The sequence below is a fragment of the Eubalaena glacialis genome, chromosome 10 (assembly GCF_028564815.1).
Source record: "Eubalaena glacialis isolate mEubGla1 chromosome 10, mEubGla1.1.hap2.+ XY, whole genome shotgun sequence".
NCBI classification, from domain to species: Eukaryota; Metazoa; Chordata; class Mammalia; order Artiodactyla; family Balaenidae; genus Eubalaena; species Eubalaena glacialis.
In genome coordinates this window covers 14,941,173-14,967,750 of record NC_083725.1, presented here as the reverse complement: position 1 = coordinate 14,967,750, position 26,578 = coordinate 14,941,173, and the positions used below count along the sequence as shown (strand labels likewise).

The 26,578-nt window shown below is 53.7% G+C and overlaps 1 protein-coding gene across 8 annotated transcripts in view; it reads right to left on the bottom strand.

The window, feature by feature from the left end:
* The window catches only part of FXYD2 (FXYD domain containing ion transport regulator 2), a 182,833-nt gene extending 157,111 nt beyond the window's left edge, over positions 1 to 25,722 (bottom strand). The window contains exons 1-9 of one of the 8 annotated variants that reach the window (XM_061203591.1): positions 25,112 to 25,713; positions 22,665 to 22,704; positions 21,700 to 21,765; positions 18,866 to 18,959; positions 16,836 to 16,874; positions 16,571 to 16,645; positions 15,070 to 15,106; positions 14,873 to 14,903; positions 14,415 to 14,592 (exon numbers count right to left, since the gene is read on the bottom strand). In XM_061203591.1, coding sequence (XP_061059574.1) covers positions 14,879 to 14,903; positions 15,070 to 15,106; positions 16,571 to 16,645; positions 16,836 to 16,874; positions 18,866 to 18,959; positions 21,700 to 21,765; positions 22,665 to 22,704; positions 25,112 to 25,170 — 435 coding nt within the window. In that variant the 5' untranslated portion in view covers positions 25,171 to 25,713 and the 3' untranslated portion in view covers positions 14,415 to 14,592; positions 14,873 to 14,878. Of the gene's footprint in view, positions 1 to 14,414; positions 14,593 to 14,872; positions 14,904 to 15,069; positions 15,107 to 16,322; positions 16,414 to 16,570; positions 16,646 to 16,835; positions 16,875 to 18,865; positions 19,062 to 19,444; positions 19,511 to 19,906; positions 19,961 to 21,476; positions 21,540 to 21,699; positions 21,766 to 22,664; positions 22,705 to 25,111 lie in introns of those variants that run through there. The other 7 variants (XM_061203592.1, XM_061203593.1, XM_061203595.1 and 4 more) reach the window with 7 other exon arrangements.
* Between the last annotated feature and the right edge of the window lie 856 nt (positions 25,723 to 26,578).

Here is a 26,578-nt window from a genome sequence, read left to right as displayed (position 1 = left end):
TTAACTCAAACAACGGCTTATATATTTTGGATAATTTTCTTCAAAGACAAAGGCATATAATTATTTTAGCAAAGCCTTCTTATTGCTCTGAAATTCTGTAACAACTTCAGCATAAATATGGTTTTCAAAAAAGGAATCAATACTGAACCAGGTCAATGGTAAAAACTTGACATTTGGGGTTATATAGCCAATTTGGGATTGACGTTTTTAGTACTAATTCATTGATTGGAGGAGAAAAAAACAAATAAGGATTTCCCCACCTTTTTTTCCAATTTGTAATTGATTTTAATGTTATATGAACAGTCCTGGACTACGATTCAGAAATCCTTGGTTCTAGCCTCATTTTTGCCACCTTAGCCAGCTGTGTGATCTTGGACAAGTCACTTTATCTTTCTGGGCCTCAGTTTCCTCACCTATGCACATTCTCTAATGCAGGCAAAGAGACAGAAATACGTATTTTCACGCACTGATACTCAGAAGCAAACAAAAAACACACAAAATAAACAGTTTTTGCTTCAAATGCATGCACGTATATCTAAAATACTTCTGTCTTCTTGAGATGAGGTGAATCATTGCAATTAATAGGTTATGGTGCCTATATAAAAAGGTAGTACGTGTCATTAAATTACCCGGGCATTCCTTAAACCAAAATTCTATATGCTTAGCTCCGAGGATGTCTAGGTACATTTTGCCACTTACCCTCTCAACATTTTGGATTCTAGTATGATGGTCCTAAGCTCACGGAACAAAGGGCCCCCAATCCCTGAGGCTGCTCCCCGACAGATGGTGTCTCTGGGGTTCCATGGCCCTTGTTCAAGCCACTGTCTCAGGAGGGTTGGTCAGGGGCTGCAGAAGCCCCCTCAATAATCATGGCCTCTCTCCCGCAGTCCCCTCTCTGCTCCCAACTCTGAAACTGGCTGTGAAGCCAACCCAGAGAGGTTCCATGAAGCCGGAATTCCGTGCAGCTGAAGCTCATTGCCAGGTCTCTCTCAGGGGTGGCGGCGGGGAAGGTGGGCGGAATCCAAACTAAGAGAGAAAGAAAAACAGGAAAATTCCGTAAGTGGGAGCTCACTTTGCTGACTTCCCGGGTTATCCTGCAGTTCTTCTGACCCACGAGGCACTCACAAATGCGTTCATCACATTGTATTTAAGCATCTTCTCTCCTGGAAAGCCTGGATGCTATGTTTTTCACTCCTTCTTTCTCAAGTACCCGGTGCCCCTTCTCTACCTGTGTAAGCCTCCTCGTGCAGCAAGGCCTGGTCAGGCACCCCCAGCTTTCCCGGACCAGCCTGGACCAGCCCTCCTCTGGTCTCTACCTGCCGCAGACATCTTCTTGGCCTGTGGCGCTCATCCCTTCATCCTGCATTGTGGCTGCTTATACACACATCTGACTTGTCTCCTCTTCCAAACACTAGGTTCCAAGCCCTTTCGGTTTGTACCTGCAGAGCCTAGCCTGATGCCTCCTCACACTAGGGGGCACTCAGTGCCGATTTAGTGACTAGACAAGCTCATTCTTACAGGGTTGCAAATACCCGATTACAACTTCACGGGTCATGCCTTCCAGAGGCATGTGCTTTAACTGGAATCAAAGCCTTAAGCTTTGCCCTTCTCATATGAGAGTTTCTGGCCTGGAAGGGTGAGTCCCGGAGCTGCAGGAGCACTGACCCTAAAGCTGGAGTCTCAGCAGATGCCCGCTCAGCCGGCATCACCATCATCTTCTTCAGGACTTTTGGGATCCAAAGGCTTCACATTTTCTTTCATTTCAGATCCTCGTCCAAAACAGACAGATCAAGCCAGAAGTGTTTTGTTCATTGTACAGATGAAGAAACTGAAACTCTAAGAGGTTTGTGATGTGCCCAGAGGCAGATCCACCATGAAATGAAGACAACTTATGCTCCAGGGTCCTGTAGGGCCCCAGTAATAAGTTCACATAGCCAGATGGTATTGGTAATTTGGTAGAATACTACAGTTGATCTGCAATCAATTATGGCTTCTCTTCTTTTCTACTCTGATGTGCATTTGGGGTCTGGTGTGCATTTGGATCTGACTCAGGATCCCCCAAAGTGAGTGAGTGATGGATCCATTCGATTTGGGATTGGTGAGATATATTTATGCGTAGAGAATGGTTAGCACTACTGTGTAGCCATCCCAGGGTAGGGAATGGCTGCAGGAATGCGACCACCCATTGGGCCAATTCACCTGGCTTTGTGACACGAAGTTGCAGGGCCCAAGTTGTATCACAGCATGATTATGGCCTGAGGTGCTTGCACTAGAAATGTGTGTCTTGGAAGAGAAACCACGTTGGAAATGTATGGAGCCAGGAGCTGGTGCGTAAAATTGTGAGCAGAAGAAATGTTAAAAAAAAATTTTTAAGGCATTATAGAGGTGTGTCAGGCAGTGAGTTCACACAAATACTGTTATTTGTCCAGATTGTGTGATATCTGTGGTATTTGTCAGTTTTTTTCAGAATTTGTAATTTGTGGCAATTTCTTTTTAGCATCCTAAATAATCATGTTTGTACCTCATTTTGTATTTATAGTTGTGTATTGTTTTCCTTAAGGAGGTCCGTTCGAATGGTCTAAGCTTCAGGTCCTACAAAACCTGAGTCCATCCCAGGGACTTGTCCTGGGTCAGACCATGGAGGCTGAGCTGGGCCAAGAACCAGGTTTCCTGGATTCTGGTCCAGGGCTCTTCCCACCACAGTCCCTTGCCTCAGAGTGTCACACGATGTGTAATTTATGTGTTTGTACAGTACTGCACACACAGAGGATGCTTAAAAATGCCACAGCCCCTGAAGAGATTGTCCTCCATAGTGAAGGGGAGGTCAAGGTCCGGCCCATGGAATTGGCCTTGACTTGGATGCTCAAAGCCCTCTTCCTAGGAAATCAGTCCACAAACCAGAGGATCTCAGGGGTGGAAGACAGCTTAGAGTCCCCTTCTACACCCTTTTTGTGGGACAACGCCCCTCCCATCACTGGGACGGAGCCACCAGCATGAAGGACTGAGATGCCCTTCAAAGCCCAAGGGTTGTGGAAGACACCAGGAAGCCCCTCCAGCCACGCTGAGCAGAGAATGTCCACCTGCAGGGGGGGGGGGGCGAAGCCACAGAGCCAGAGTGCCACAGTGGCGGGTGGAATGCTGTTTGGGATTGCCAAGGGAATGGGGGACACTGTGTGGGAACGGTGGGGGGGTACCAGCCCAACAGCCATAGACTCGGCGAGGAGGCCGGCCGGCGCCTTAGAGCCCACCTGAACGGCCCCATCTCATACCCCCCAGCTCTCTCCACCCTACCAGATAGGTGCTAACAGTCCCTGGTTAAATGCTGCCAGGGACGAGGGGCTCCCTGCCCACACAGAAGTTCATCCTAATTTCACTCTCTGTGATCACGTACACACTCTTTTGTTTACGGAGCCCAATCTGCCTTAGCCCGCCGGAGCTCACGGGACCCGCCAGATGACAGCTTTTCGAATATCTTACAACAGCCACCATAGCGCCGCCCTCCTACAAGCCTTCCTTTTGCCAGGCTAAATATTGCAGTTCTGTCAACCTCTCCTTTTCCAACATAATTTCCAGACCCTTCCCTCTCCTGGTTTCCCCTTTTGCACATATTTAACTTTAATAACATCTCTCTTAAAAGCAGAATGGCCCCAACACTCCAGATGAGATCTGAACAGCTCTGAGAACAGGAACTGTCACCCCCTTGATAGGTATTCGACCTTCTCTGTGGCTCAAGATTTGATTGGCTTTTGGGGGCTGACACGCCAATAAAGCTGGGCCTCTTTCCCATGAACTGCTGCTGACCTGTGACCTTGATGTGGATTCTTGGGGACGAGGTCAGGGTGGGATGCATGATTAGACACATTGCTTGTTGACCGCTGGGAGAGGAAATGCTGCCTGGGTCAAATGGCATCACTTACACACACCGGCTAAGACTCTCAACGACCCCTGAAGTCCTAGCTCAGCCCAGTGAGGGGGGCAGACTCAGCTGAGAATGCAGGCACGAGGAGCGGGAGGCCCAATTTCAGACCACGTGGCATGAAAGCGTAGCATCTCTACCACACGTGATTGTACTTAAACCCAGCTGAAAAGGCAAAAAGATCTTACACTGCATTTCCCAAGAGTTTCATGAGAAGGAAATAGGTGCGATGCAAAAAGTGAGTTCTGGTCAAATAGGTTTGGAAAACACTGAAATAACCAGAGGTAAATAGGTTTCTTTTACTGTAAGATCCCAGAACCTCTGAAACACTATTGGGTGTTATGGATACAGTGTGAGGTATTTGGGAAGGTTTCCCACTTTTCCTGGTCTGAAACCTCTGTCCTTTCACTGGCCGCTGCCCACCCTCGACTCAGAGGAAGCACATGTTGTCGGTTTATTTACACTTTCAGCAAGTTTGTGCGCAACTCCTATGCAAGGAGCTCCCAGCATCCCTGGAAACTCTAAGGCGGGTCCCTGCCCTGGGGAGCTTGTGCTCAGCGGGGAAGGGGACGTATAGAGGACAGCATGCGGAGGTCTGTATGCTGAGCCTAAAGGTCAGAGTGGGAAGGGGGCTGGAGGCCATCTATTGGGAGCACCCTGTGTCACAGAGGAGGAAACAGTGGCCGTGCAGCTGAAGAACATCCAGGCTGTACAGCCTGAAGTTCAGTGGCAGCGCTTGGATGCAGGGTTCCTGAATCCCAGGCCTGCACTCCGTCTACCGTGACATTCATGGCCCAGGTCGTGTTGTCCTCTGTCTCCGGCTCATCGACTGGGTAGCCCTGCCCACCACTCCATCCTCAGTAGCCACAGGGTTGGGTTAAAAGACTTTTAAGATCCCACCTAGGGCTGAGATTCAATTAGTCTGTGAAGACAGCTGCTTAAGCTCAGAGAAAGGAGTGGTTAGGAAAAACCAAGGCAGGATGTGAGTGGGCCTGGGTGATGGGAAGAGCCTGAAGAGTCAAAGCTGGATGGAAATGGATATACCAGGTGATGGGAGAAGGGCCTCCCTGTGGGGGGTTTCATGAACCCAGCTCTGTGGTGTGTGTCTGCCCATCTGAGATACCCACGCACCGGCACGAGATGGTTCAGGGCTGTGTCTTCCAAGACTCATGGTTAGAACCTTGGAGCTGATCGAAATGGCCAATTGTTTGTCTGAATCAGCCAAAGTAGCTTTCTCTTTTGGCAAATTATAACCAGAGCCATGGACTCCTAATAACGATTTTTATCATTGAACCCTGCTGTGGTCCAGCACTATGCTAAGTACTTTAGGTGCATAATCTCAGTTAACCCTCCAAACAACCTATAAGGCTGGCATAATTATCATCATCCCCATTTTACAGATAGTGAAACTGAGACACGGGGAAATTAACACAGCTAGTAAGCATCAAATGCCCAAGCCTTGGGCTGGGCACCCAGGGCTGGGTGGTCTGACCGCAGAGTTTTCTTTCTCTTTATTGCTGTCGGTGGTGGTTGGTAGTATCTCTGCTGTCACATTTTCAGAAAGGTTTTAACACGGAAAATTTTCAAACATATCACAAGTAGAGAGAAGAGTATAACGAACTGCCATGCACCCATCCTCTAGGGCCAGCAATTGTTGACTCGCGGCAATCTTGTCTTATCTGTATTCCCCTACCACCCTCCCTTCCCATCACCAAGGATTTTTGTAAGCAAATCTCATGCATTATATAAATCCATTTGTAGATCTTTTAGTGTGCGTCTCTAAAAGATAAGGCTGAATTCTTACTGTCAATCACTACACTTTATGCCATCCTGACTGAGAAGTAGCTTAGACCAGGCACACCGCCCTCAACCCCCAACACACACATGCTGGGCTTCAGGCCAGTCACTGCCCAAAACAGCCAAGCTCATGGCAGTCTGGCCAAACAGCCTCCCTGAGCCTCCTCAGACGGTCTTACTGCAGCTGAAGCCCCTGCCATCAGTCTAGCTTGTCTGGAGCTGGGGAACACCAAGTCTTCTGCCTGGTGGGGTTGCTGCCACAAGGACAACAGTTCGGACCAGCCTGGACCTGGCCCCCCAACTCTGGCCATGCCCCTAATGCCAGTTCCTATCTCAGGGTGATTTAGCATGCTCTCTTCTGCCTAGGAGAGAACGGCTCCCCACTCTGTTCAGTCTAAGAGCAAGAGGTAGGGAGGAGATGGAGCTGAACAAAGCACCTGGAATCAGAGGTTCACTGTGCCTCCCATGAACTCACTTTCCTCATCTGTAAAATGGGAACATAACACCTACCTCATACGGTGGCTGTGAATGTCCAAGGAGACAAGTTTTCCCCACTGTGGTTGGGCTACCGGAGGATGCAGTACCTGACCTGGCCAGCAGGTGTCGCCCAAAGACTAGCACCTGTAACCTTGGGGAGGGGCGGGGTGAAGTGGGGCGGCAGCTGCTCCATTGAGAGGATTATCTTTCCATATTAGATCCGGTTGCACCTGGGGGAAGTGGAAGAAAGTTCAGCCTGTGGGATTTCTCCTTAGAAAAGTCAGGTCTGAGGACTTCCCTGGTGGTCCAGTGGCAAAGAATCCGCCTTCCAATGCAGGGGATGCGGGTTCAATCCCTGGTCGGGGAACTAAAACCCCCCATGCCGCAGGTCAACTAAGCCTGCGTGCCACAACTACTGAGCCCACGCGTCTCAACTAGAGCCCGCGTGGCGCAAACAACAGAGCCCACGCACTCTGGACCTCGCGCGCCGCAACTGGAGAGGAAAAAACCCGCATGCCACAACTAGAGAGAAGCCTGTGCACCGCAACGAAAGATCCCGCACACCGCAACTAAGACCTGACACAGCCACAAAAGAAAGAAAGAAAGAAAGGTCAGGTCTGTCTCTACCCGGAGTTAAAAAGTGGAGCTGTGCAGCCTTCAAAGCATGCTCACAGGAAGACCCCACAGCAAGACAGGCATCAATACCTCCATTTTACAGATGAGGAAATCGAGGCTGCCAAGAAGCAAGTGACTTGCTAAAGGTTAAGCAGCCACTAAATGCAGAGCTCGGACTCCAGCTCAAGTCTTCTGCTTCCATATTCTAGCACTCTGCTGAGGCACGTCCTCAGAGGCCAAGCCTTTGAGGGGACCTGGGACTGGCTGGAAAAAGTGTAAAAGGTACGGGTGCTCCCAAAGCCCCTGGCCTGTGATATGCTGTCCTCTGAGAGCATCTCCCCTCTCTGGGGCTCAGATTCCACTGTTCAGCAAAGGACTGAACTAGATCAATGGTTCCCAAATTCAACTAATCACATGCACATACGCGCGCACACGCACACACGCTCACTCACGATGGGGACAGGGAGACAGAGAGAAAGAGAGATTCCAGATTACAGAAGCAGGGATCTGTATTCTACATATCCCAGGTAATTTGAAGGTAAGCAGCTCAGCATTGGTCTTAGGACTGGCATTTGGGAAACACCAGACTAGAAGATCTTCTATGGGTTTATGTTCTGTAGTTTCATAAACAATTTCCACTCAAGCTTGTCAAAATACCTAACACAGTGCCCAGCATATACTTGATATTTAAATATTCAATATATATTTTGCTGAAGTATACTGAAAAGCATGCAATCGAACACCCAACCCAATGAAAACCTTGGTTGACATTGCTTCATCCCACAATTAAAACCCACTTTGCAAACTCTTCTACACTGTTGGTGGGAATGTAGATTGGTGCAGCCACTATGGAGAACAGTATGGAAATTCCTTTAAAAATTAAAACTAGAATTGCATATAATCCAGCAATCCAATTCCTGGGCATATATCCAGAAAAGATGAAAACTCTAATTCAAAAAGATACATGTACCCCAATGTTCATAGCAGCACTATTTACAATAGCCAAGACAAGGAAGCAATTTAATGTCCATTGACAGATGAATGGATAAAGAAGATGTGGTACATATATACAATGGAATATTACTCAGCCATAAAAAAGAATGAAATAATGCCATTTGCAGCAATATGGATGGACCTAGAGGTTATCATACTACATGAAGTAAGTCAGACAGAGAAAGACAAATATCATATGATATCATTTATATGTGGAATCTAAAAAAAGATACAAAGGAACTTATTTACAAAACAGAAACAGACTCACAGACATAGAAAACAAACTTATGGTTACCAAAGGGGGAGGGATAAATTAGGAGTTTGGGATTAACAGATATGCACTACTATATATAAAATAATTAAACAACAAGGACCTACTGTATAGGACAGGGAACTATATTCAATATCTTGTAATAACCTATAATGGAAAAGAATCTGAAAAAGAATAGATATACGTATATGTATAACTGAATCACTTTGTCATACACCTGAAACTAACACAACATTGTAAATCAACTATACTTCAATTTAAAAAAAAAGAACGTAAAACTTTAAAAAATCCACATTGCATTTCTGTAGCGCTTTACGGCTTACAGATCTTGTTTACACACATGATCTCATTCAGTCTATTTAATGGGCATTGTGATCCCCATTTTACAGATGAGGAAATTGAGGTTCAGAGACGCTAAGGGACTTGCCCACTGCTGCCCAGCTAGTCAGTGGCAGAGCCAAGCTCCAAACCCAAGTCTGTGTTGCCCCACCTCCAGTGCCTCTTCCACTGCACTATTCCTGCTTTTGCTTGTTTTCACTGAGTGGTTTCAGGGGAGGAAAAACATCAGATCTAGAAGAGAATGAGTCTTCCAAAACTCCCTGGAGAGGGCAGTTTAAAAGCCCAGGAGCCCCCCTCTCTCTGCCTGGGCCCTGGCTCTGCCCTCCGGAGGGGACATCCCACTGCCTGCACCCTGTAGTCTCTGGTTCCCTGCAGATGCCTCCATTCCCAGGGCTCTGCGCAGGGACTCTGGTTATCTGTCTCCCCCTAGCATCATGGGACAGGATGGGGGTGCCGCAGGCTCAGATTCTCCACCACACAGGCTGCCCCTCACCCCAGGCCATGCCTCACAGTGAAGCTGGGATCTGGGCTCACTCCCTGCCCCAGCTTTGTCCATATGTCTGTGTGTCCTCTAAGAACCACTGCGAGCAACAGACAATGACCTCTGACCCAGCCCTCATTCTCAGCTGAGGGGGCCGAGGTCCAGAGAGGGGCCGGCAGAGTGGAGCCGCCCGTTCCCCTGGCCCCCAGATGCTGGGTCCAGACTCTTGCATCCTCCATGCAGTCCGTTCCTTGCCGCCTGGTCCGTCTGGCTCTTCCCCCGTTCCAACGCGCACACGCACAAATGCACATACACGTACACGGACACTCACACACAATCTCTCGCACACCCAACACACACACAGAAAGCTTTTCCACAGACCCTTCCTGGTCCCAGCACAGCAGCCATAGACCACCCTCCACTGGTCTCAAGGAAGTGGGGGAGCCCATGGCCAAGCTGGCAGAGGGCCCAGGGGGCGGGGCCTCCCAGGATGGGCCAGGCCAAGTCCCCACTGTGGCCCAAAGGGTGCTGAGGAGGGTCTGGGGCTGAGGGTGAACTCAGGAGCCCCTGCCTCCTGGCCGTGAACAGTGTCCTGAGAAGAATGCACTGGACGGTAAAACATTATGGTCAAGGGCTGGGATGCCTGCAGGGGTCCAGGGAAAGACAGCAGCACCCACTGTCAGCACTGGGAGAACATTCGAGAAAGTAATCACGGCAGCCACTGGTCACCGAGGACTGGTCAGGAGCAGGAACTCCACGAGTCAGACATTGTTTCTCCATTTTGGGAAACTGAGGCTCAGGGGGGACTTGCCCACAGTCCCATAGTCCACAGTTGGCCAAGCCAGGGCTCACATCCGGGCCGGCTGATTCCAAAGCCTCTGATCTTAACTGTGATGCCAGGGACAAAATGCCGGCTGTCACTGGGACGGGCCCCTGGTAGCCCCCTCCCCGTCCACGCTCCGTGAGTGCCACCCAGCAGACACACTACCCAGCCACCTGCCCAGACTGCAACGCCCAGCAGCTCTCCCTGCCCCCTGAGAAGCAGGGAAGTGGTAGGTCCAGCTGTGGGTGATCACTCATTCATTCCTCTGGTCAGCCAGTCACGTGCTCAGTCAACAGCAAACATTTATTGAGCACATACTCGGATGGGCGAGGCACTGGGGGTCGGTGGGTAAACCATCAGGCGCCACCCCCGCCCTCATGTGGCTTGTAGGCCGTGCAGACAGACATAAAGGGATGGTCAGAATGCCAGGAGTTAGGGGGTCCCCAGCAGGTCCCCTCAGAGGAGGGGTCAGGAAGGGTCTGGGAGTAGCCGAGGCCCAGCGGGGCTCATCCCACTCATGCTCGGGGCGGGCGTCTGAGGGCTGAGGCCACGCCCTATTGATGTGACCCACTGTGTCAGGAGCAGATGGTCCACGGACATGAGACCTGAAATATTACTTACTTCGGCAGGGGTGGTGGGCACTCAGCTCCCGTGCAGGCTGGGTTGGCACAGCTGTGTTACTGATTGATAGGCCTTTCAGGAAACAAAGGCCACGAGAGAATTCAACACACTCCTGGCTCTGGGCCAGGCTAGCCTCATCTCCTTTGCTTTGTCAAGTGTGTCTTTTTGTCTGCCTTCATTACTTGCTGGGCGCCTCTGTTTTAACTACTAGGAGGGAGCGAGTGTATATTTGTGTGTGTGTGTGTGTGTGCGCACACAGGCGCACACCCAGCCTCCCTGAGCGCTGCTCTTCTGGGGGCAGGGGGTAACAAGGGGACCAGCTACAGGTCCCCACTTATCCCTTCCCAGAAACCCTTGACTTTGAAGCCAACGCCTGGAATTTTTGTATTGTGTTTGCTTTTCCCAAAGCCAAGTCCAGAGGCAGCCGAGGGCCGTCGCACGGTCACACAGTGGGCTGAAGGCAAAGCTGGCAGTGAGGCCAGTTTCCCACCGTCCCCAGCACGGACAGCACTGAGCTGCAGGTGAGGTTCTGGGGCCTCGAGCTGCTGCCCCAGCCTGGAACTACCCCTCTTCTACGCCCACTCCGCCACCTCACCTGGGGAATTCCTCTTGGTGACACCAAGGAAGGCCTTCAGGGAAGCAACAGAGAATTTCTTGAAAAGGGAACCGAGTTTAAGAGCTCTGGAGACCAGCAGCAGCCAGGAGCGCCCCAGGGCCTGGGGAGGGGTGTTGGGGGATCACGCAGGTTCAGGGCAGGCAACCTCATAAACCCCCAAAATAAGCTGCTGAATCAGAGCCTGGGGAGCCGCCACTCCACATGCAGCGGGTTCGAGTGCCTTTCAGGTAGGAGGTCCTTCCATACCTGGGAAAACCCCTCACCCTGGTTTCTGCGGCCGCCTCCTTAGGTCCCCGCAACCCCCAGTGTCAAGCTGAGGTCATGGGCACCAAGGTCCCAAGTTCTAAATAGGATCCCTTCCCAAGCCCTCAGTCACTCAACTGCAGACGACATTAAATGTCCCCAGTGTGGGAGGGGGACACCGAGGCCAAGGGGAGGGTTTCCTCTAAGGCTGGGTCACTCGGGCGCCACGCTGGCTCTCCCAGCCCAGCCCCGGGCTCCGCGCTGCCCTCCCAAGGCCCTGGAGTGGGGCTGCTGTGGTCCCGGCCCCAAGGCCCAGGCCCGATCCGTCTTCCCAGCCAGAGACTCACTGCGACGACAGGACAAGGCCGGGCGGCCACGGCATTGGCCTCTGATCTCCCCTGGCCGAGTGTTCGTCAGGAGGACGATGAAGAATGAACGCCTGGCAAGGAGCGGGTCACTGCCGCCCGGAGGCCCTGCTGAATTGCAGTTCAGACCTCAGCTGCCTGGGGCCGCGGATCAACAGGGAGGCCATTAATCTCTCCAGCAGGGATGAGAGGGGGGAGGGCCTGGGGGAAGGCTCAGCACCCCCTCTGCCCTGGGCCCCTCTTCAGCTCAGCACGCCCACTCCCTTTGGCGAGATAGGACCAGTGGGGTTGCTGGGGGGGCGGGGCTGGTCTTGGGGCCGCCCTCTCCTTGCCCACCTCTCTCCGGGTCCTGCTCATGACGTTGATTAACTCAAACTATGTGGGTGGAGGTCTCATGATCACCCTAAGGTGAGGAAGATGTGCAGATCACAGAGGGTCTCTCCCTTCCAGGAGGAGTGAGGAGGGCTCGAGATCCCACAGCCAAGAATTATCCCAGAGCAGGGCAAGTGATACACCTGCGGGGTGTGCAGACAGAATGAGAAGAGCTCAGGGCTTTCCTGGGAAACCAGAGCCCCTGGCAGACCGGGAGCCCCCTCCTCCCAGCAAAGGTTCCACCAGCCCTTAGACTGAGTTGAAAACATGTTTGAAAGGGATTTGGAGTAAGACACATGCTCCTTCCGGTGGTGACAAAGGGAATTGCATCCCCTCAGACTAAGGCTGCTTTTGTTGCTGTTGTGTGATTAAAAGTAATTCTTTCAATCACTTCCCAGCCTTGGTTGTTATTTGTGACTTAATTTGTGTATGAATTGTGGAAAATCCCAAAGTGAAGTGAAAGTTCAGTAGCTTCTGGTCCACGTGACCTTAATGGAGTGGGAAGGGAAAGTGTTTATGAGGGCTCTGAATGTCACCTGGATCTGTGGTTTCCAGCACTGGCTGCTCTCCTGGGAGCTGGTTAAGCATCACCTGGCATGGGCCCACCCCAAGGTTAATATTTGATAGTTCTGGAGGGGATGCTGGGTAGCTAGTGCTTTGACCAGCACCCCAGGTTCTCCAGGGTGACAGTCTGGAACCCGGTGGAGCCTCACGTTTCACAAGGACAGAGGGCTTGCAGCAGGGGCAGAGGCCGAAGTGACTCACTCAGGACCATTTCCCTCCAAAGCAGCTGGAAATGCCCTCTGGGTTGGCAGCTCAGGGCCTGTGTATGGAACCTTCTAGAAACGTGACTCCTCTCCAAGGCGCTTATTTCTCCTCAGGCGGGCCACAGGCCAGGAATACCCCTCTTCCCGTTCACCTTGCTGCTACATCCAAGAAGCTTCAGGAGCCCCCCTCCTCCCGAAAGCCCCGCTGGCTGGACCTGCCCCATTCCCGTTCATTTCTCCCACTGTCGTGGATGGCTCCAGCGTCTTGTGTATGGAAATACTGAATTCTATTTAGGGGTTTGGCCTCTCAGGATTTATTTGTCATGGGTGAGCCCACATTCGGAGCAGGGTGTCACAAAGACCGTGGCTCTGAGTTGTAAGAATCAGGCTTTCCCCTCTGTGTCTCCCTGGAGCTTCTCCTCCCAAACCACGGGGTCAGTGAGAAGGACTCTGAAATGGGGGGGCCAGAGACCTGGGTTGTAGCTCTGGCTCCGACACAGGCTGGCAGTGTCACCTGGACAAGTCACTGCCTTTCTCGGGACCTCAGTTTCCCTTGCTGAAAATTGAGGATTGTTTATTTTGCTCTCTAGGGGCCTTTGGCGCTCAAGCATTCTGTGAGTCTGTGAGGGTTGGTGGTCCAGGCAGCAGTGGATTAAGACAAAGAGATCAATTCTCAAGCAGAATGCTGCCTACCCTGCTTCTGGTCCCCAGACACGCCCTCCCTGTTCGTTTTAAACTCTGCTAACTTGCTGCAGTCTCGGGTTCCCAGGCCAGTCCCGCCTCCTTCCCTGGCTGCTCCCAGACCCAGAGGAGTAAACTGGACACTAGGTGGTGCCATGATCCCACCATCCCATCCAGCCTCTCGCAGAGGCCTCTGCAGGGAAGGGAGAGAGAGGGAAGGAGCTCCTTCCAGGGGGCAGAAACTGCCCGAGGGGAGCAGCGTGCTGGGCTGCCAGGGGGCCACAGGCATCAGGAAGTCAGGCACTGGCGGCAGGGCCAGCCTGACACCATCCTGGGTTGAAGTTGTCCTGGGTGAGTGCCTGCCAGAATGGACAGGGGGCTGGAGGAAACGGTTAACAAGGGGCCCACCCTCACCATCCACTTTCTGGCCCCTGGCTCTGGGGTTAACCAAGTCAGCACCCAAATAGGTGGATGAGGTTAGGTCCAGCCGAGGCCCCCTGGCCCCACGAGTGGAAAGGGGGTGGCCAGAGCTTAGCACCAGGGTCAGGAAGGGGATAGGAAGAGAGCGTGTGCTGAGGCCCCCACCCGGACCCCTAGACCCCCCCATCCTGGCACGTTGGTGCACCTGGGGAAATGGCAGAGCACATAATATGGCCACAAACAGCTACAACGCTGGCAGCCCAGGGCATGGCTACAGCTTCTCCCACTGGAGAGCTCCAACAGCCCCACCCAGGGCCTGGGCCTATGATCAGACAGCTCCAACAGACCCAGCGGCTTTAAACTTGTGACCTCCGCCTTCCCGGCTTTCTCTTTGCCTGGCATTTGGAAGGCAGGCTGAGCCCTCTGTCCCTGGGGTCCTTGGCATCGCTAGGAAAGTCCTAGAGGGGATCATACTGAACTTCTTGCTTAAGTAGGCATGGGCACCTGAGCGAATAATTGAAAAACAAGGGACCGGGCTGTATTGACTCCGACCTGGAGGAGAGGATGGTGGCAGTTACAGGAGAGAAGGAGGGAGGGAGGCAGGCCAGGGAAGGAGCTGTCTCTGATTCCGGCTTTATTATTAGCACGGGGTGGGAGGAGGCGATGCCCACCCAGGGGTCATGCAGAACCCGGGGCTTCCTTCAGCCCGAGGGCCTGGCAGTCCCGGGGACAAAGACCTATAGCTCAGGGAGGGCTTCCCAAGCGGCCCTGGTGCAATGGTGGACCCGGCTGGCTCTGCAAAGACAAAGACAGGATTGGGGCTGTGAGGGGGCAGAGGTCGGGACTCTCATTTCGTTCCTTATTCATCTTACCTCTCTCTGGCGTGTCTCGGCAGCCTCCCTTGGCTACACATGCCACGCCAGGCACTTGGCCATCGTTTAAAAACACATGAGGGTGACAGACGCCTGGCTGATGGATGAAAGACCCTGAAGTCCTTCCCAGCTCGTCCCCACCTCTTCCTTATTATCCACAGCCATCCCGGGCCACCACCCTTGCCCGCCCCTCGCAAACCTACCTCTCATTACAGCTCGTCTTCGTGAACTTGCCTGGGATGGAGGAAAGCAGACAGGTAAGTTGGGGGGAGGGCGGTGCGTTCAGGGGCCCCTGAAGTTGTAGACCCTCCTCACAGGCCTCAGTGACCGAACTCCTCCTCGACCTGCTCCTCCCGCCCCTGCCCCGCCCACCCCATCAGTCACCCAGGCAGGCACTCACCGGTGCTTCTTCCTGCCCCCGCAGCGGAATCGTCTGCCTTAAAGAGAGAAAGGAGGTTAGTTTTCCAAGGAGACCCTCTCTGCCCTGGAGGACTCAGCTCTGTATTCCCTCCTCCCTCCCACCTGCCTGTACCGCTTGGTGTCTGCCTTGGAGGCCACAGTTGACTGTCTCTCTCTATATATAGGGCTGCACCATAAGCATTCAGAAGCCCAAGTCAGTCAATTGGTCAGTCAACAAACATTTACTGCACTGGCTCCGTGGGGGACTGTGAGGGCACTGAGAGTGGTGCTGAGCCTGGGCCATTGTGGAGCCCCCCTGCGTGGTGCTGGGCACGCAGAAGCTGCTCAGTAAGCTCTTGGAGAAGAATGGCAGGAAGTCCAGAGCCAAGACCCCTGCTCCTGCCCATCTGCCTTCCACCTCCTACGTGCTCAACACTGCCACCAGGGAGCCTCCAGGGGAATCGGGGAGACTGGCCACGTCTGCAAAGCGCAGCTGTCCGGAGGCGGGGCACCACCCATGGATGTGTTAGAATCCCAGGACACGGAGGTGTATCTGCTACATTCTCTCTCTTCTTTTCATTGGTGTGTTTCTGTGTATGTTTCTTCTGGTTGTACCTGAACAAGTCCACGAGCATTTATTAAGCTCCTGCTGTGTGCCTGCTGGGGCTGGGGCTGGAGCCAAGACCCTTTTCTCCCCTAGAACACCCCATGCCTATGATGGATCCTTCTGAGTGCTTTCTTGGCTGCTGTGTCTTTGGCTGCCAGCCCTAACCTTCTGAGGCAAGTGGGATCATCCCCATTTAACAGATGAGCAAACTAAGGCCCAGAGAGTAGGGGATCCATGGTAAACTAACAGGGGTGCCTAAGGCCTCTGGCTGCCAGGCACGGTTGCCTTCCAGCAGCAGGCAGGGGGTTGGGGGGGGGGTGCGGCTGAACCCGCTCTGCTTCCGATTCAGCTACGGAACCTTAGGCAGCTTGCTGCCCCTATCAGGGTGGGTCTGGTTTTTCATCTGCAAAATGGTGCATTGATGGCCATCCCTCAGTGTTGCCAAGAGGATTAAATGGGCCGAGATGTAGCTCAAGCCAAGAAAGCATCCAGATCTGGGGGAGGGGGTGTCCAGTGGAGGCTGGTTCCCTCCCTTGGCCTGGCTCCACGTGCACTGGAGCTTCCCAGGGCCACTGGAAGCCAGCTCTCCCATCTCCACAGCCTTCCCCCCAGCATCCACTGGAGGGCGCATGGGAGGAAGAAGGAACCTCCTGGGTGGTCTGAGGACCAAGCAGTGGGGCATCCAAGACTCCTCTTTCCATCAAGGTGGCCATCCGTCTCCACGTCCTGCGTGGGGGAGGGGAGGGGATCCGAGAAACTCACTTCCACCTTCCGGGATCTGGGAAGGGGGTGAGAGGGCTCTTCCCCCCAACCCGACCTGGGAAGCCAGTGCACTCAGTGGCTTTGAGATGTGTCCCCATCAGCACCCCACTTCCCACACGAAGGCCCCACTTACTGAGGATGATGATAAGCCCCACGATGAAGGCCAGGGCAGCGAAGATCAGGCCCCCATTGCGGACAGTCTCATAGTCTAAGGGAGGAGAGGGCAAGGAAGTGGGATGAGTGATCCCAGACCCCTCCCTGCAGCCAACCTGGCAGCAGCCCTACAGTAACTGGCGAAGGTGGGGACACGTAACCCAGGGCTGGGAGAGGCCAGGAACCGGGGTTACATGGGGGGGTGGGCTCAGGAAGGGTGTGGAGGAGGGGCCCACCAGGCTCACCATAGGAGAATGGGTCCACGTCCTCCTTGGGGCTGCCACCTGAGGAGAGAGCCAGAAGTGGGTGAGGGGTGAGTCACCGACCGTGGTGTATTTCAGCCACAGAAACAGTGGAACTCCCGTCCTTCCCATCCCAGCACCCCTAGGGATCCAAGGGGGCCAGGCGAGGCTGGTGGAGAGAAATCCAGCAGCGGGGGCTGGTATGTCTGCTAATGCCACTGCCCCACTGCCCTAGGCGGCTCCCGACAATCGGCTTGGGACCAAATACCGTGCCTCCAAAGCAGGGACCCATGATGCCTGTGGAGGCCTCTGGCACCTCTGGGAGGGGCTGGTTCCTTCCTCTCCTTGCTTCATACAAAAGTAAGAAAAGGCCAACAGAGGCATCTCCCGTAAGACTCACCAGCAACCTCTCTCCGTATGACTAATCAACTACAAGGTACTTAGCAAGTATTTGTGAAGTGAATGGATGAATAAATAAATAAATAGAACCTTAATGTTCACTGAACAGAAGGAGGAAACTGAGGCCCAGTTTGAAGACTTGTCTAAAGTCCCAATAAAAGTTGGGGGTGGAACTGGGTCTTGGACCCATGTTTCTAGATTCTTCTCTCCTATGTTGCTATCCTCAGGGGGAAACAAATTTATTTCAGAAACATTAATATATTGTGCTTACCATGTGCCAGGCTGAGGCTAACAAAGCAGTAGCTCATTTAGCCATTGTAACAACCCTATGAGGCATTAATATTCTTCCAATATAATCCATGAGAAGATGGAGGCACAGAGGGGCAAAGCAACTCACCCACAGTCACACAGCTAGAAAAGGGTCGAGCTGGGAATGAACCCAGGCAATTGGTTGTTAAGAATCTGGGTGTTTAACCCCTTTGCTGTGCTGCCTGTCACGTGGTTAGGAGGAAGGAGACATTTCAAGGCCAGTGGTTTGGTCCAGTCTCCAGCCCCGAGCAGATATCATGGCTCTGCTTCCGGCCCTGTAAACTGAGCGTACTCACCGTCGGGCAGCTGGAGGGCACCTGGCCAGAGCTTTTCTGCCACGGCTAGGGGTGGCCCCTTTTCTCTGCCCTACTTGAGCCCCTTCTTGGCACTAGGGAAGCAGTGCCCAAGGTCAAAGGAATGCACCAGTTGGCACCTCCCAGGCTGTGCTGAACTGTGCCCTGGGCCATGGGGCCTGGTGAGCCCAGCTGTCCTGGCGGTACACCCCCCCTAGGCCAGGAGAGAACAGGCTAGAAGGGGTCTGCTCCTGGGCCTGTAGGGCCTGAGGCCAAGGGAGCCTATGGGGGGCCCAGGCACCCGTCACCATGCAGAAGGCCTCCGAAGTTGTCTCCCCAGATTCGGTTCAGGTCTTGTTCAAGGTCACATGGGGCATTAGTGTCAGAGCCATGAGCAAACTCACAGCTCCCCTCAGCATACCAGGGACCCATCTCCTCCCTGACCACCTCGTCTTGAGCCATTGGATGAGCCAGCCCTCACCCAAAGCCCTCATCTTTTCTAGATCTGGCTCTAAGACCACCACAGACAACAGAAGGCCCACTGGATTCCAGGCCTGATCACCCTCGTTCGCAGGATGACTTCTGGGCGCGTGTCCTGAACTTGGGGGCTCTCACCCCAAAGCCAGCCTGAGAAGGCTGAGCAGAGGGGCCCACTCCTGCCCCAGCCAGCCTGACCCCCATCCGCCTCCTGCTCTGAGCTTAGATAGTCCCAGAGATACATGGAACCAGGACAGATGCATGCCAGAAAGTCAAGACAGAAGCTCACCACTCCCCACCCCCCAGCAGCTCCTACTTGGCACCCAAGGTTCCGCCATTCAAGCTAGATTTCTTTGGAGTTAAGGCGGGATCCTCTTTTAAAAGCAAATTTTCTTAGCGGGAAGGCTGGCACGGGATGAGGCAGGGGCGGTGGGTACTCTTGGAAGGCAGGGGTGCCAGGAGACGGAAGAGTGGGGTCCTGCTCACCCTCCAAAGATGGTCCGAGGCACCTAATGCTTCACACGCACACACACGCACACACACGCACACACTCACCGTCATCTGTCGACAATCCTGCCATGTCCCCCCGCAGACTGGGCACGTCCCACTGCCCTCTTCCCGCTGCCTCTGCTTCGGGGACAGTGCCTGGCTGTGGGGTGGCCAGGGATGGGGGGGCATTAAACATTAACAGTGCCAGGTAATATTTACCCTGGTCACAAGAAAGGCCCTGGTGCGGATAGCGGGGCTCCTGCTGAGGAGGTGCAGGGGCAGCAGGGGCAGGGAGGAGCTGGCCGGCTTTCCAAACCCTCCCCAAGGAAATTTCCAGAGAGAAGTGCCGGGGACAGATCAGCCGTGGTGTCCTTCCCCCAGCCGGAGAGGTCACGGCTGGGGCTGTGACAATGGGGAAGTGGGAGTTTCGAAATATATTCCGTGTATACTACAGCCTGGGGGGCAAGGTCGGGGGTCCCATGGAGGCCCCTGACCCTAGCAGCCGCCCACCTCACCCACCGCTATGGAGATCGCTGTTTCGGCTGATGTGTCTTGTCTGGCACTCGAGGCTCCTCTGCGGTGGTCCCAGGGTACCCGGCCCCTCCCGCCTCACAGCCCACCTGAGCCCCCCATGCACGTTCACACCTCCAGGCCTTCGCTGCCTGGGAACGCCCTTTCCTCTGTTATCTTCTTCATCCAGCCAGGCTGCATCTAACAGCTCACAGCTCAGTCAGTGTCATCCCTAACCAACCCCTCGTCTCCTGCAGCCTCTGGCACTTTCCTTCTCCAGCCGTGAAGCACAGCTTCCGTGCCAGTTTCCCACTGTTACATGGTAGGCTCCCTCAGGAGGGACCAAGCCCTGCCACAGGGAGAGCGCCTTGTTTTCATGATTTGCAAATCACGTTCCTATTAGTTCCTTGCACTTCGTGTTATTTCCCCATTTTACAGATGAGGCATCTGAGGCACAGAGAGGGTAGGGCCCTGGCTCAAGGGCACACAGCAGTGAGAGGCAAGTTGGAGACTGAGAGCCACACCCTCAGCTTTAGGAATCAGGAAATTTCCCACACTTCCAAGGCCTCCTCCCCCCTCTACTGTGGCCCCATTCACCTTGGGGACCGCAGCGCTGGGTACTCCATGGATGCTCATATTCCTGGCTGAGTTCTAATCAATCGAATTGGCTTCCAGAAGAGGCTGATGCTCAATTGTAGCCAAAGGGCCAAGGTCAGCAGTCAGTGTCCATCAGGGGTGGGTTAGTCCTTCAAAAGGACTCCATCTATTAATCTTCCTGGAGCAGTGGCAGGGGATCAAGGTTTGAGTTCACTTCCTGGCTCCTCCACTTGCTAAGTATATGGCCTCTGTCAAGTTACTTAACCTATGTGTGCCTCAGTCTCCTCATCCGTAGAATGGGTTGTGATGAGGAGAAAGTGAGATAATGCGGTAAAGGGTGTGGCAGGGGGCCTGGTACACAGTAAGTGTCATTATTGTTACTGTCATACACTGTCAGACCCAGAAAAGCCAACCACCTTCCAGCAAAATGAACATGAGGGTGAGATGGAAAGAGGAAATGTCACAGCCTGCAGACCAGGAGCCGAGACACCCATTCAGCTCTTCTGCTTTCAGGGCCAAGTGATGAATATTCATGAAAATACGACAGAGCTAACATTTGGTAGGGGCTGAGCATGTGTCAAGTTCTTGCATGCATTGTCCTGCTGAATGCACGTTTGCTCCATTCCACAGATAAAGAAACTGAGCTGGTCATTGACTCCACAATGACCCTGAAGGTGGCCAGGGCAGCACCATGATCCCCACTGGGCAGCCCAGGAAGACTGAGGGCAGGGAGGTTGAGGGACTTGGCTGAAACACCCAGTCAGGGACAAAACCAGGGCTAGAAAGCCCCCATGGCTGTACTCCCAAAACTCCTGGGGCCCTCCACACAGACACTGGTACCTCCTTATTATACATTATCTTGGTATCTTAGTACATTTTGTCTATCTTTGTAAGCCACTGTGGATTCTTTCTGGAGTATAAAAATAGGTGGAAAGTTGATAGATAGATAGATCGATAGATTGATGAATGACTATGATAGATAGATGATGATGATGATGAAGATGATAGATGGATAGATAGGTAGATAGATAGGAGATGATAGAAGGCAAGAGAAATAGGAAAAGCAAATCAATAGCTGCGTTTTTAACTCTACATGCAAGGCACTGTTCTAAACACTTTACAAAAATTAACTCATTTAATCATCACAACAACTCTATGAGGCAAGGAAGGCATTATTATCATCCCCATTTTATAGATGAAGAAACTGAGGTACAGAGAAGTAAAATAACTTGCCAGAGGTCAGGCAGCTAGGAAGTGGGGGAACCAAGGTCTGAACCCAGCAGTCTGGCTTCAGAGTTCCTACAGATGGACAGACAGACAGATGGACACACAGACAGAAAGGGGGCTGCTGCACAAGTTGCCTTCCCAGCTCTTGCAGCTCAGAGATGCTGGGAGCAGAGATGACGGCACGCCCAGGACCCATACCGAGATGCCCTTGTTTACAAATCCTGCCTCTCCTCGTTTCTGCTTTTCCTGTACTCCTGGGGAGCTGGGGGTGCACTTGAAAGTGATGGGGTGGACACCTGTGTCAGAGTCTGAGAAGGTGGGGGGTGGGGTTCAGGGGACTCACCCAGGTACCACCTGTCCATGGCAGGAGCTGCTGGCTGTGTCCTCAGTGGAAGAGAAAGTTATGAGGTGCTAGTGACCCAGGGCCTGGATGGGAAGAGTGGCCCTCCCTCCCTCCACACCCCAGCCGAGCCCACGGGCAGGAAGAGACAAAGGCAGGGAGGAGGGACTGGCAAGGGAGCCCTCATCTCGTGCCTGCCTGCCTGCTTGCCGGCTTGCCTGCCTACCTGCTGCGGCAGGCTGGGCCAGGATCCACGTGAGAGTCGGGGAGATTCTCTGACCTCCAAGGTGACCTGGGGAAGGGGGAAGCTGTGAGCCACAGCAAACAGTGGGAGCGGGAAGGCAGAGCACTGGGGAGAGATGCCACAGCCAGCAGCCTCCATGTAGCCCAAGGTGCCTGCAAAGGTCACCAGGAGCCAGGAGGGCACTGGCCGGGGCCACAGCCAGTGGAATCAGAGCCCTTGCTCTCCACCTGCCCCTGAGGCAGCTGAGGGAGACACTCAGGGGCACGTGTGTGTCCCCCGGAGCCTTTACTCAGCGACACCTCACTCCTCCAGCCCAGTCAGGCCTTGGCCCTGATGATCCTGCCTTGAGGGCTTGTTCTCAAGCTAGGAGTCCCCTGGGACTGGGCAGAACTGCAGCAGGTCCTTGGAAGCTGCCCTGGGTGGGGAGGGAATGTTTCCAGGCCATGGTCCGGGGCCCGAGGCACCAGCTGCAGCCTCCTGTGTCACCCCGGGACCCGGGCAGAGACGGCGAGCGACCCACCCTTCCTCAGCTGGGACCCGCCACTTAGCCCCCAGTGACTTACCTGGGGCTATGATGTCAGATCCGCCCAGCGGCCCAGCAGGAGATACCAGCAGCTTAGTGAGGCCTCTGAGGGCTGCCGGTTGGTGCCGCAGTGCGGGGTGAACAGAAGACAGCACTTGCAGTGGGAAGGCAGGTATGGAGGGCCAGCCTCCCAGCTGGAGCCAGGGGCCAACAGTGGGAGTGGGAAGGCAGAGCAGCGCCTACCCTGGCTCAGCCAAGACCCTGTTCCCTGGCCACTGCGGCCCCCTGACAGGGCCTGGAGCAAGGCTGCAATAAGCACTCTGACCAAGGGGGAAGGGGGAGGGTGGGATGAACTGGGAGATTGGGATTGACACATATACACTATTAATACTATGTATAAAATAGACAGCCAATGAGAACCTACTGTACAGCACAGGGAACTCTGCTCAGTGCTCTGTGGTGACCTAAATGGGAAGGAAATCCAAAAAAGAGGGGATATATGTATACGTATAGCTGATTCACTTTGCTGTACAGTATAAACTAACACAATATTGTAAAGCAACTATACTCCAATAAAAAAAAATAAAATATAAGTGGCCACAGAGAAAGAAAAAAAAAATAAGCAGTCTGTGTGGCTCACTTGGGACCACAGGATCTTCCTCAGGTCCCTTCCTTGTGGGTCGCCCCGCTCGGCCATCCCAACACAGACACTGAAAAGCAGGGTCTGGGAGGTGCTGGTCTGGCCCCGGACACTGACCCTTGGCCCTGGTCAGATGACACCCACCACTCGGTCCCTCCTTAGCAAAGCTTCCTGCCCTGAGGGGGTGACTCATGGCACCCCTTCAGAGCTGCCCGGGCTGGAAAACACTCTGGAAATAGAGACAGGCAGGCCTGGAGGGGGTTGTCTGACTGGGCTGAGATCTGTCCCGGGGGGCCACCCCCCCCCCCCAGCAGGTAGCCCTGCCTCCAGGCTCCTCGTCCCTTCCCCACGAGGCAGGGGCCCACCTGCCGAGGGATCCAGCTTCTCACAAGACCAGGCCTAGTCACATGTTCCCAAGTGGAAACCTGCGTGCTCACGGCCCAGAGCGCCAAGCAGACATTCCCCAGGCTGGGCACTTGGAGAAGTTCCTAAATCTCGGGGCTAGATGGGCCTTTAGTCCCAGTCTAGTTACTCAGTCCAAAAATGTCAGTGGTCTCAAGAGTGGAGACCTCAGCCAGAAATACCCCCATCACACACACACACACACACACACACACACACTCCCAGACACTAACGCTGTGAAGAAAGACATCTCCATCCCATATGGAGACCCTACATCATAGACTAACCAGAAAGGGCCTCCAAGGTCATCCCACCCAACGCTCTCACTTCACTAAGGGTTCCCTCTCCTGCTCACACTCTGAGGGCTCAGAGTGTAAGCCAAAGCCCTTTCTGTGTCCTAGAAGCCCGTCTTTATCTGGCTTCTAGATAAAGGTCTGACCTCTCTGACCTTGTCTCCAATGACTTCCCTGCCCCTTCTCTCCACTCCAGCCATACTGGTCTCCTTTATGGTCCTCTAATCCTCCAGACACGCTCCTTCCTCAGGACCTTCACACTGGCTATTCCCTCTTCCTGAAGACTCTTCCTCCAGAGAACTTCCTGGCCGAATTTGCTCAGGTCAGTCTTCAAAGACTGACTCCAAAGACCCTTCCTTGCATCCCCGCCTAATATTTACACACCCACTCTGCAACATTTCAAATTCGGGGTTTTTTTGTAGCACTTATTATATCTGATTAAATACATATTTTCCTTATCTTGCTTCTCATTTCTCTCCTAACTAAAACTTAAGCTCCAGGAGAGCAAGGAGTTTTGTTGGTTCTGTTCATTCCTAGATCCCCAGCACCTAGAACAGGGCCTGGCACTTAGTGGATCCCTAGTTTTGTTAAATGAATGAATTAGTTCCAGAGGTGAAATAATTTTGCCAGCTGCACAGGCAGACTCACAACTTGCCTAACGCAGCCTCTTCCCATGAAATCACCTGCCCTATAATAAGTAGCAAGAACTAGTTTGTCCCCACGGAGAGACAGCGAGTGGCCAGCACACCCCACCCCCAGCCGACAGCTTCCCCAGAGTCCTTCCTGGGGAGTTCCCCGGCCCTGGCCCTCTGCTCCCCTCCAGCGCTTCACCTGGAGCCCTGCAGCAATTTTCATAAAAGTGTTAATTTGTCCGTTCAGGGGAAGCCAGATGTTAAGAGTCAAGGAGGTCCTGCCCCTCTCACCTCACCCACACCCAAGTCCTTCCTTGTCCTGACTGAGGTCATCAGCCTGGCTGACACTGGGGACAGGGAGCCCCCCGCCCTCAGAGACACCCTACAGCCTTCCAGGGAGGCCCTGGCTCCTTCAACCTGGATCATGGCCACGATCCCCCGGAGAGAAGCCCAGGGAAGCCTCCCCCCGTGCATCTCTGCGCGCAGCACAGGGGTCCCTTGCAGACAGATGCACCCACGCTTAAATCCTGTTGCATCCTGATTCCTTACTATGGATTGCGTGATGCTGGGGAAGGTTACCTCTCCGAGTCCTCTTCTCCCATCTATAAAATGGGATGATAGCACCTACCTTGCAGGGCTGTTGCAGGAATAGATGTGACGTAGGTAGAAGGCCTGGCCAAGAGGGTCCTAATAAGTGCCAGCTTCGCTACCCTCACTCTGAGCTGGCCCTCCAGGAGACAAGGACACTCGCGGTAACCCTTCCCTGGGCTCTTGGCGCACCTTTCTGTCCCTGACCCTCAGCATGATCTCTGCCAGTCAACCACCCACCCGGCATCCCCAGCCTTCCCTTCCTCCCCCGAAACACCATGCAAAATGGCTGTTCCCTGCTGGCATCTGGCCCTACCTCTTGTTCTTCCAGTCTTTTCTGGGATATGGGGGCAACTGGGAGCACCGCTCTTCCATCCTAGAAAGACCACAAGGCAAAGGCCCCCAACCCCTCCTCCTTTGTCTGTCGTTCCAGGCTAGAGCCAAAGAAGGGCACACTCTGCTGTCTTCCCCAAGACCCAGAAATCAAGGAGCAATTTGGGAGGCATGGAGAGGCAGTCCCAGCTTCCAGACCCCTCCTTCAGTGCTGCCTGTCCAGAGGCACGGTGTCCTCAGTTGCCGGGCCTCAGCCTCTCCTGTCTCCCCCCCCAGCAGGTCTCTTTGGCTCCCGACTCCTCAGCCTTGGGCAACCGTCTGGGGTGGTCATGGTTGGGCTGGTGGGGTAGGGAGTTAACAGACTGGGACGTCGGCTGAGCTTTGTCTCCCTGGTGCTCAAGAGCCAGCAATGAGGCAAAGGCCCTCATCACCAGTCTCCTCGAGATGGGATCCTCCAGATCCACCTGCCCTGGGTGTGGGGGGCTGCACAGCAGAGGGCACAGCCTTGGACTCCAGGCCCCCAGCCAATCCTCCTGGTGTTGGCTCACAGCTGGAGAGAAGCCAGAAGCCCCTAGAAAACCCCGATCCCTGGCTCAGGTCCGTCTTCAGCTGCATGGCATGCGTGGTCACTTGGCAGGGAAGGTGGTGACTCTCAGGCCCCACCTGTGTTGCCCAGATGTCCTGAACCCCAAGGAACGCTGGCTCCTGTCTCCTGCTGTGGCTGTGAATGCCAGGGTCCCTGGGGTCTTATAAGGCAGGGCTAGAAGGGGGTGGGCCCTGGAGGGTCCATTCCTTAATTGTTGGCTTCAAGGATGGCGCAAGCCATGGGGCACACAGGTCCTGGGAGCTGCCAAAGGGCAATGTACTCAGAGTCAAGGTCACCCAGGTCTTTCTGCTCCCTGAGCAGGCAGGAGATGGGGACGTCCTCTTCTGTTTCTACAGCTGGTGACAAGGGCAAACCCGTTTGACCCACCTCTCCCACAGTGAATACCCTGGAGAGAAATGCATTCTTGACTTTTCTAAGAAGTCACGTCTGGGCTTGAACTAGAACGGAGGCTGTTTCTCTCCAGCTGCAGCCCTTCTCCTTCCAGTAACCACATCCCTCCTTACCTCTGAAAAGCAGGTCCCGACTCAATACCTCCAGGAAGACATCCAGGATCAAGCCTACCCCTTGCTTCTCCTACTCTTCCTCCATGACAGTCTGGATTCCACTGACATGGCCCAAATGGCTCACATCTGGCTTTGTAATCATCTTTGGCATTTATTTCACAAGACTACCAAGTCTATTCTGGCTTTTTCGAGGACACAGATCATGGGGTCTGTTAAATGTCTGTCTTCACTGAGTCTGGTGCCCATCTCTGCCCACTTGGTAACAATTCCATCCATTTTATGGTTATTGCTTGTTCCAAAGAACCCTTGCCTGTTTGATCTGCTTCGTTCCGTCCAACGA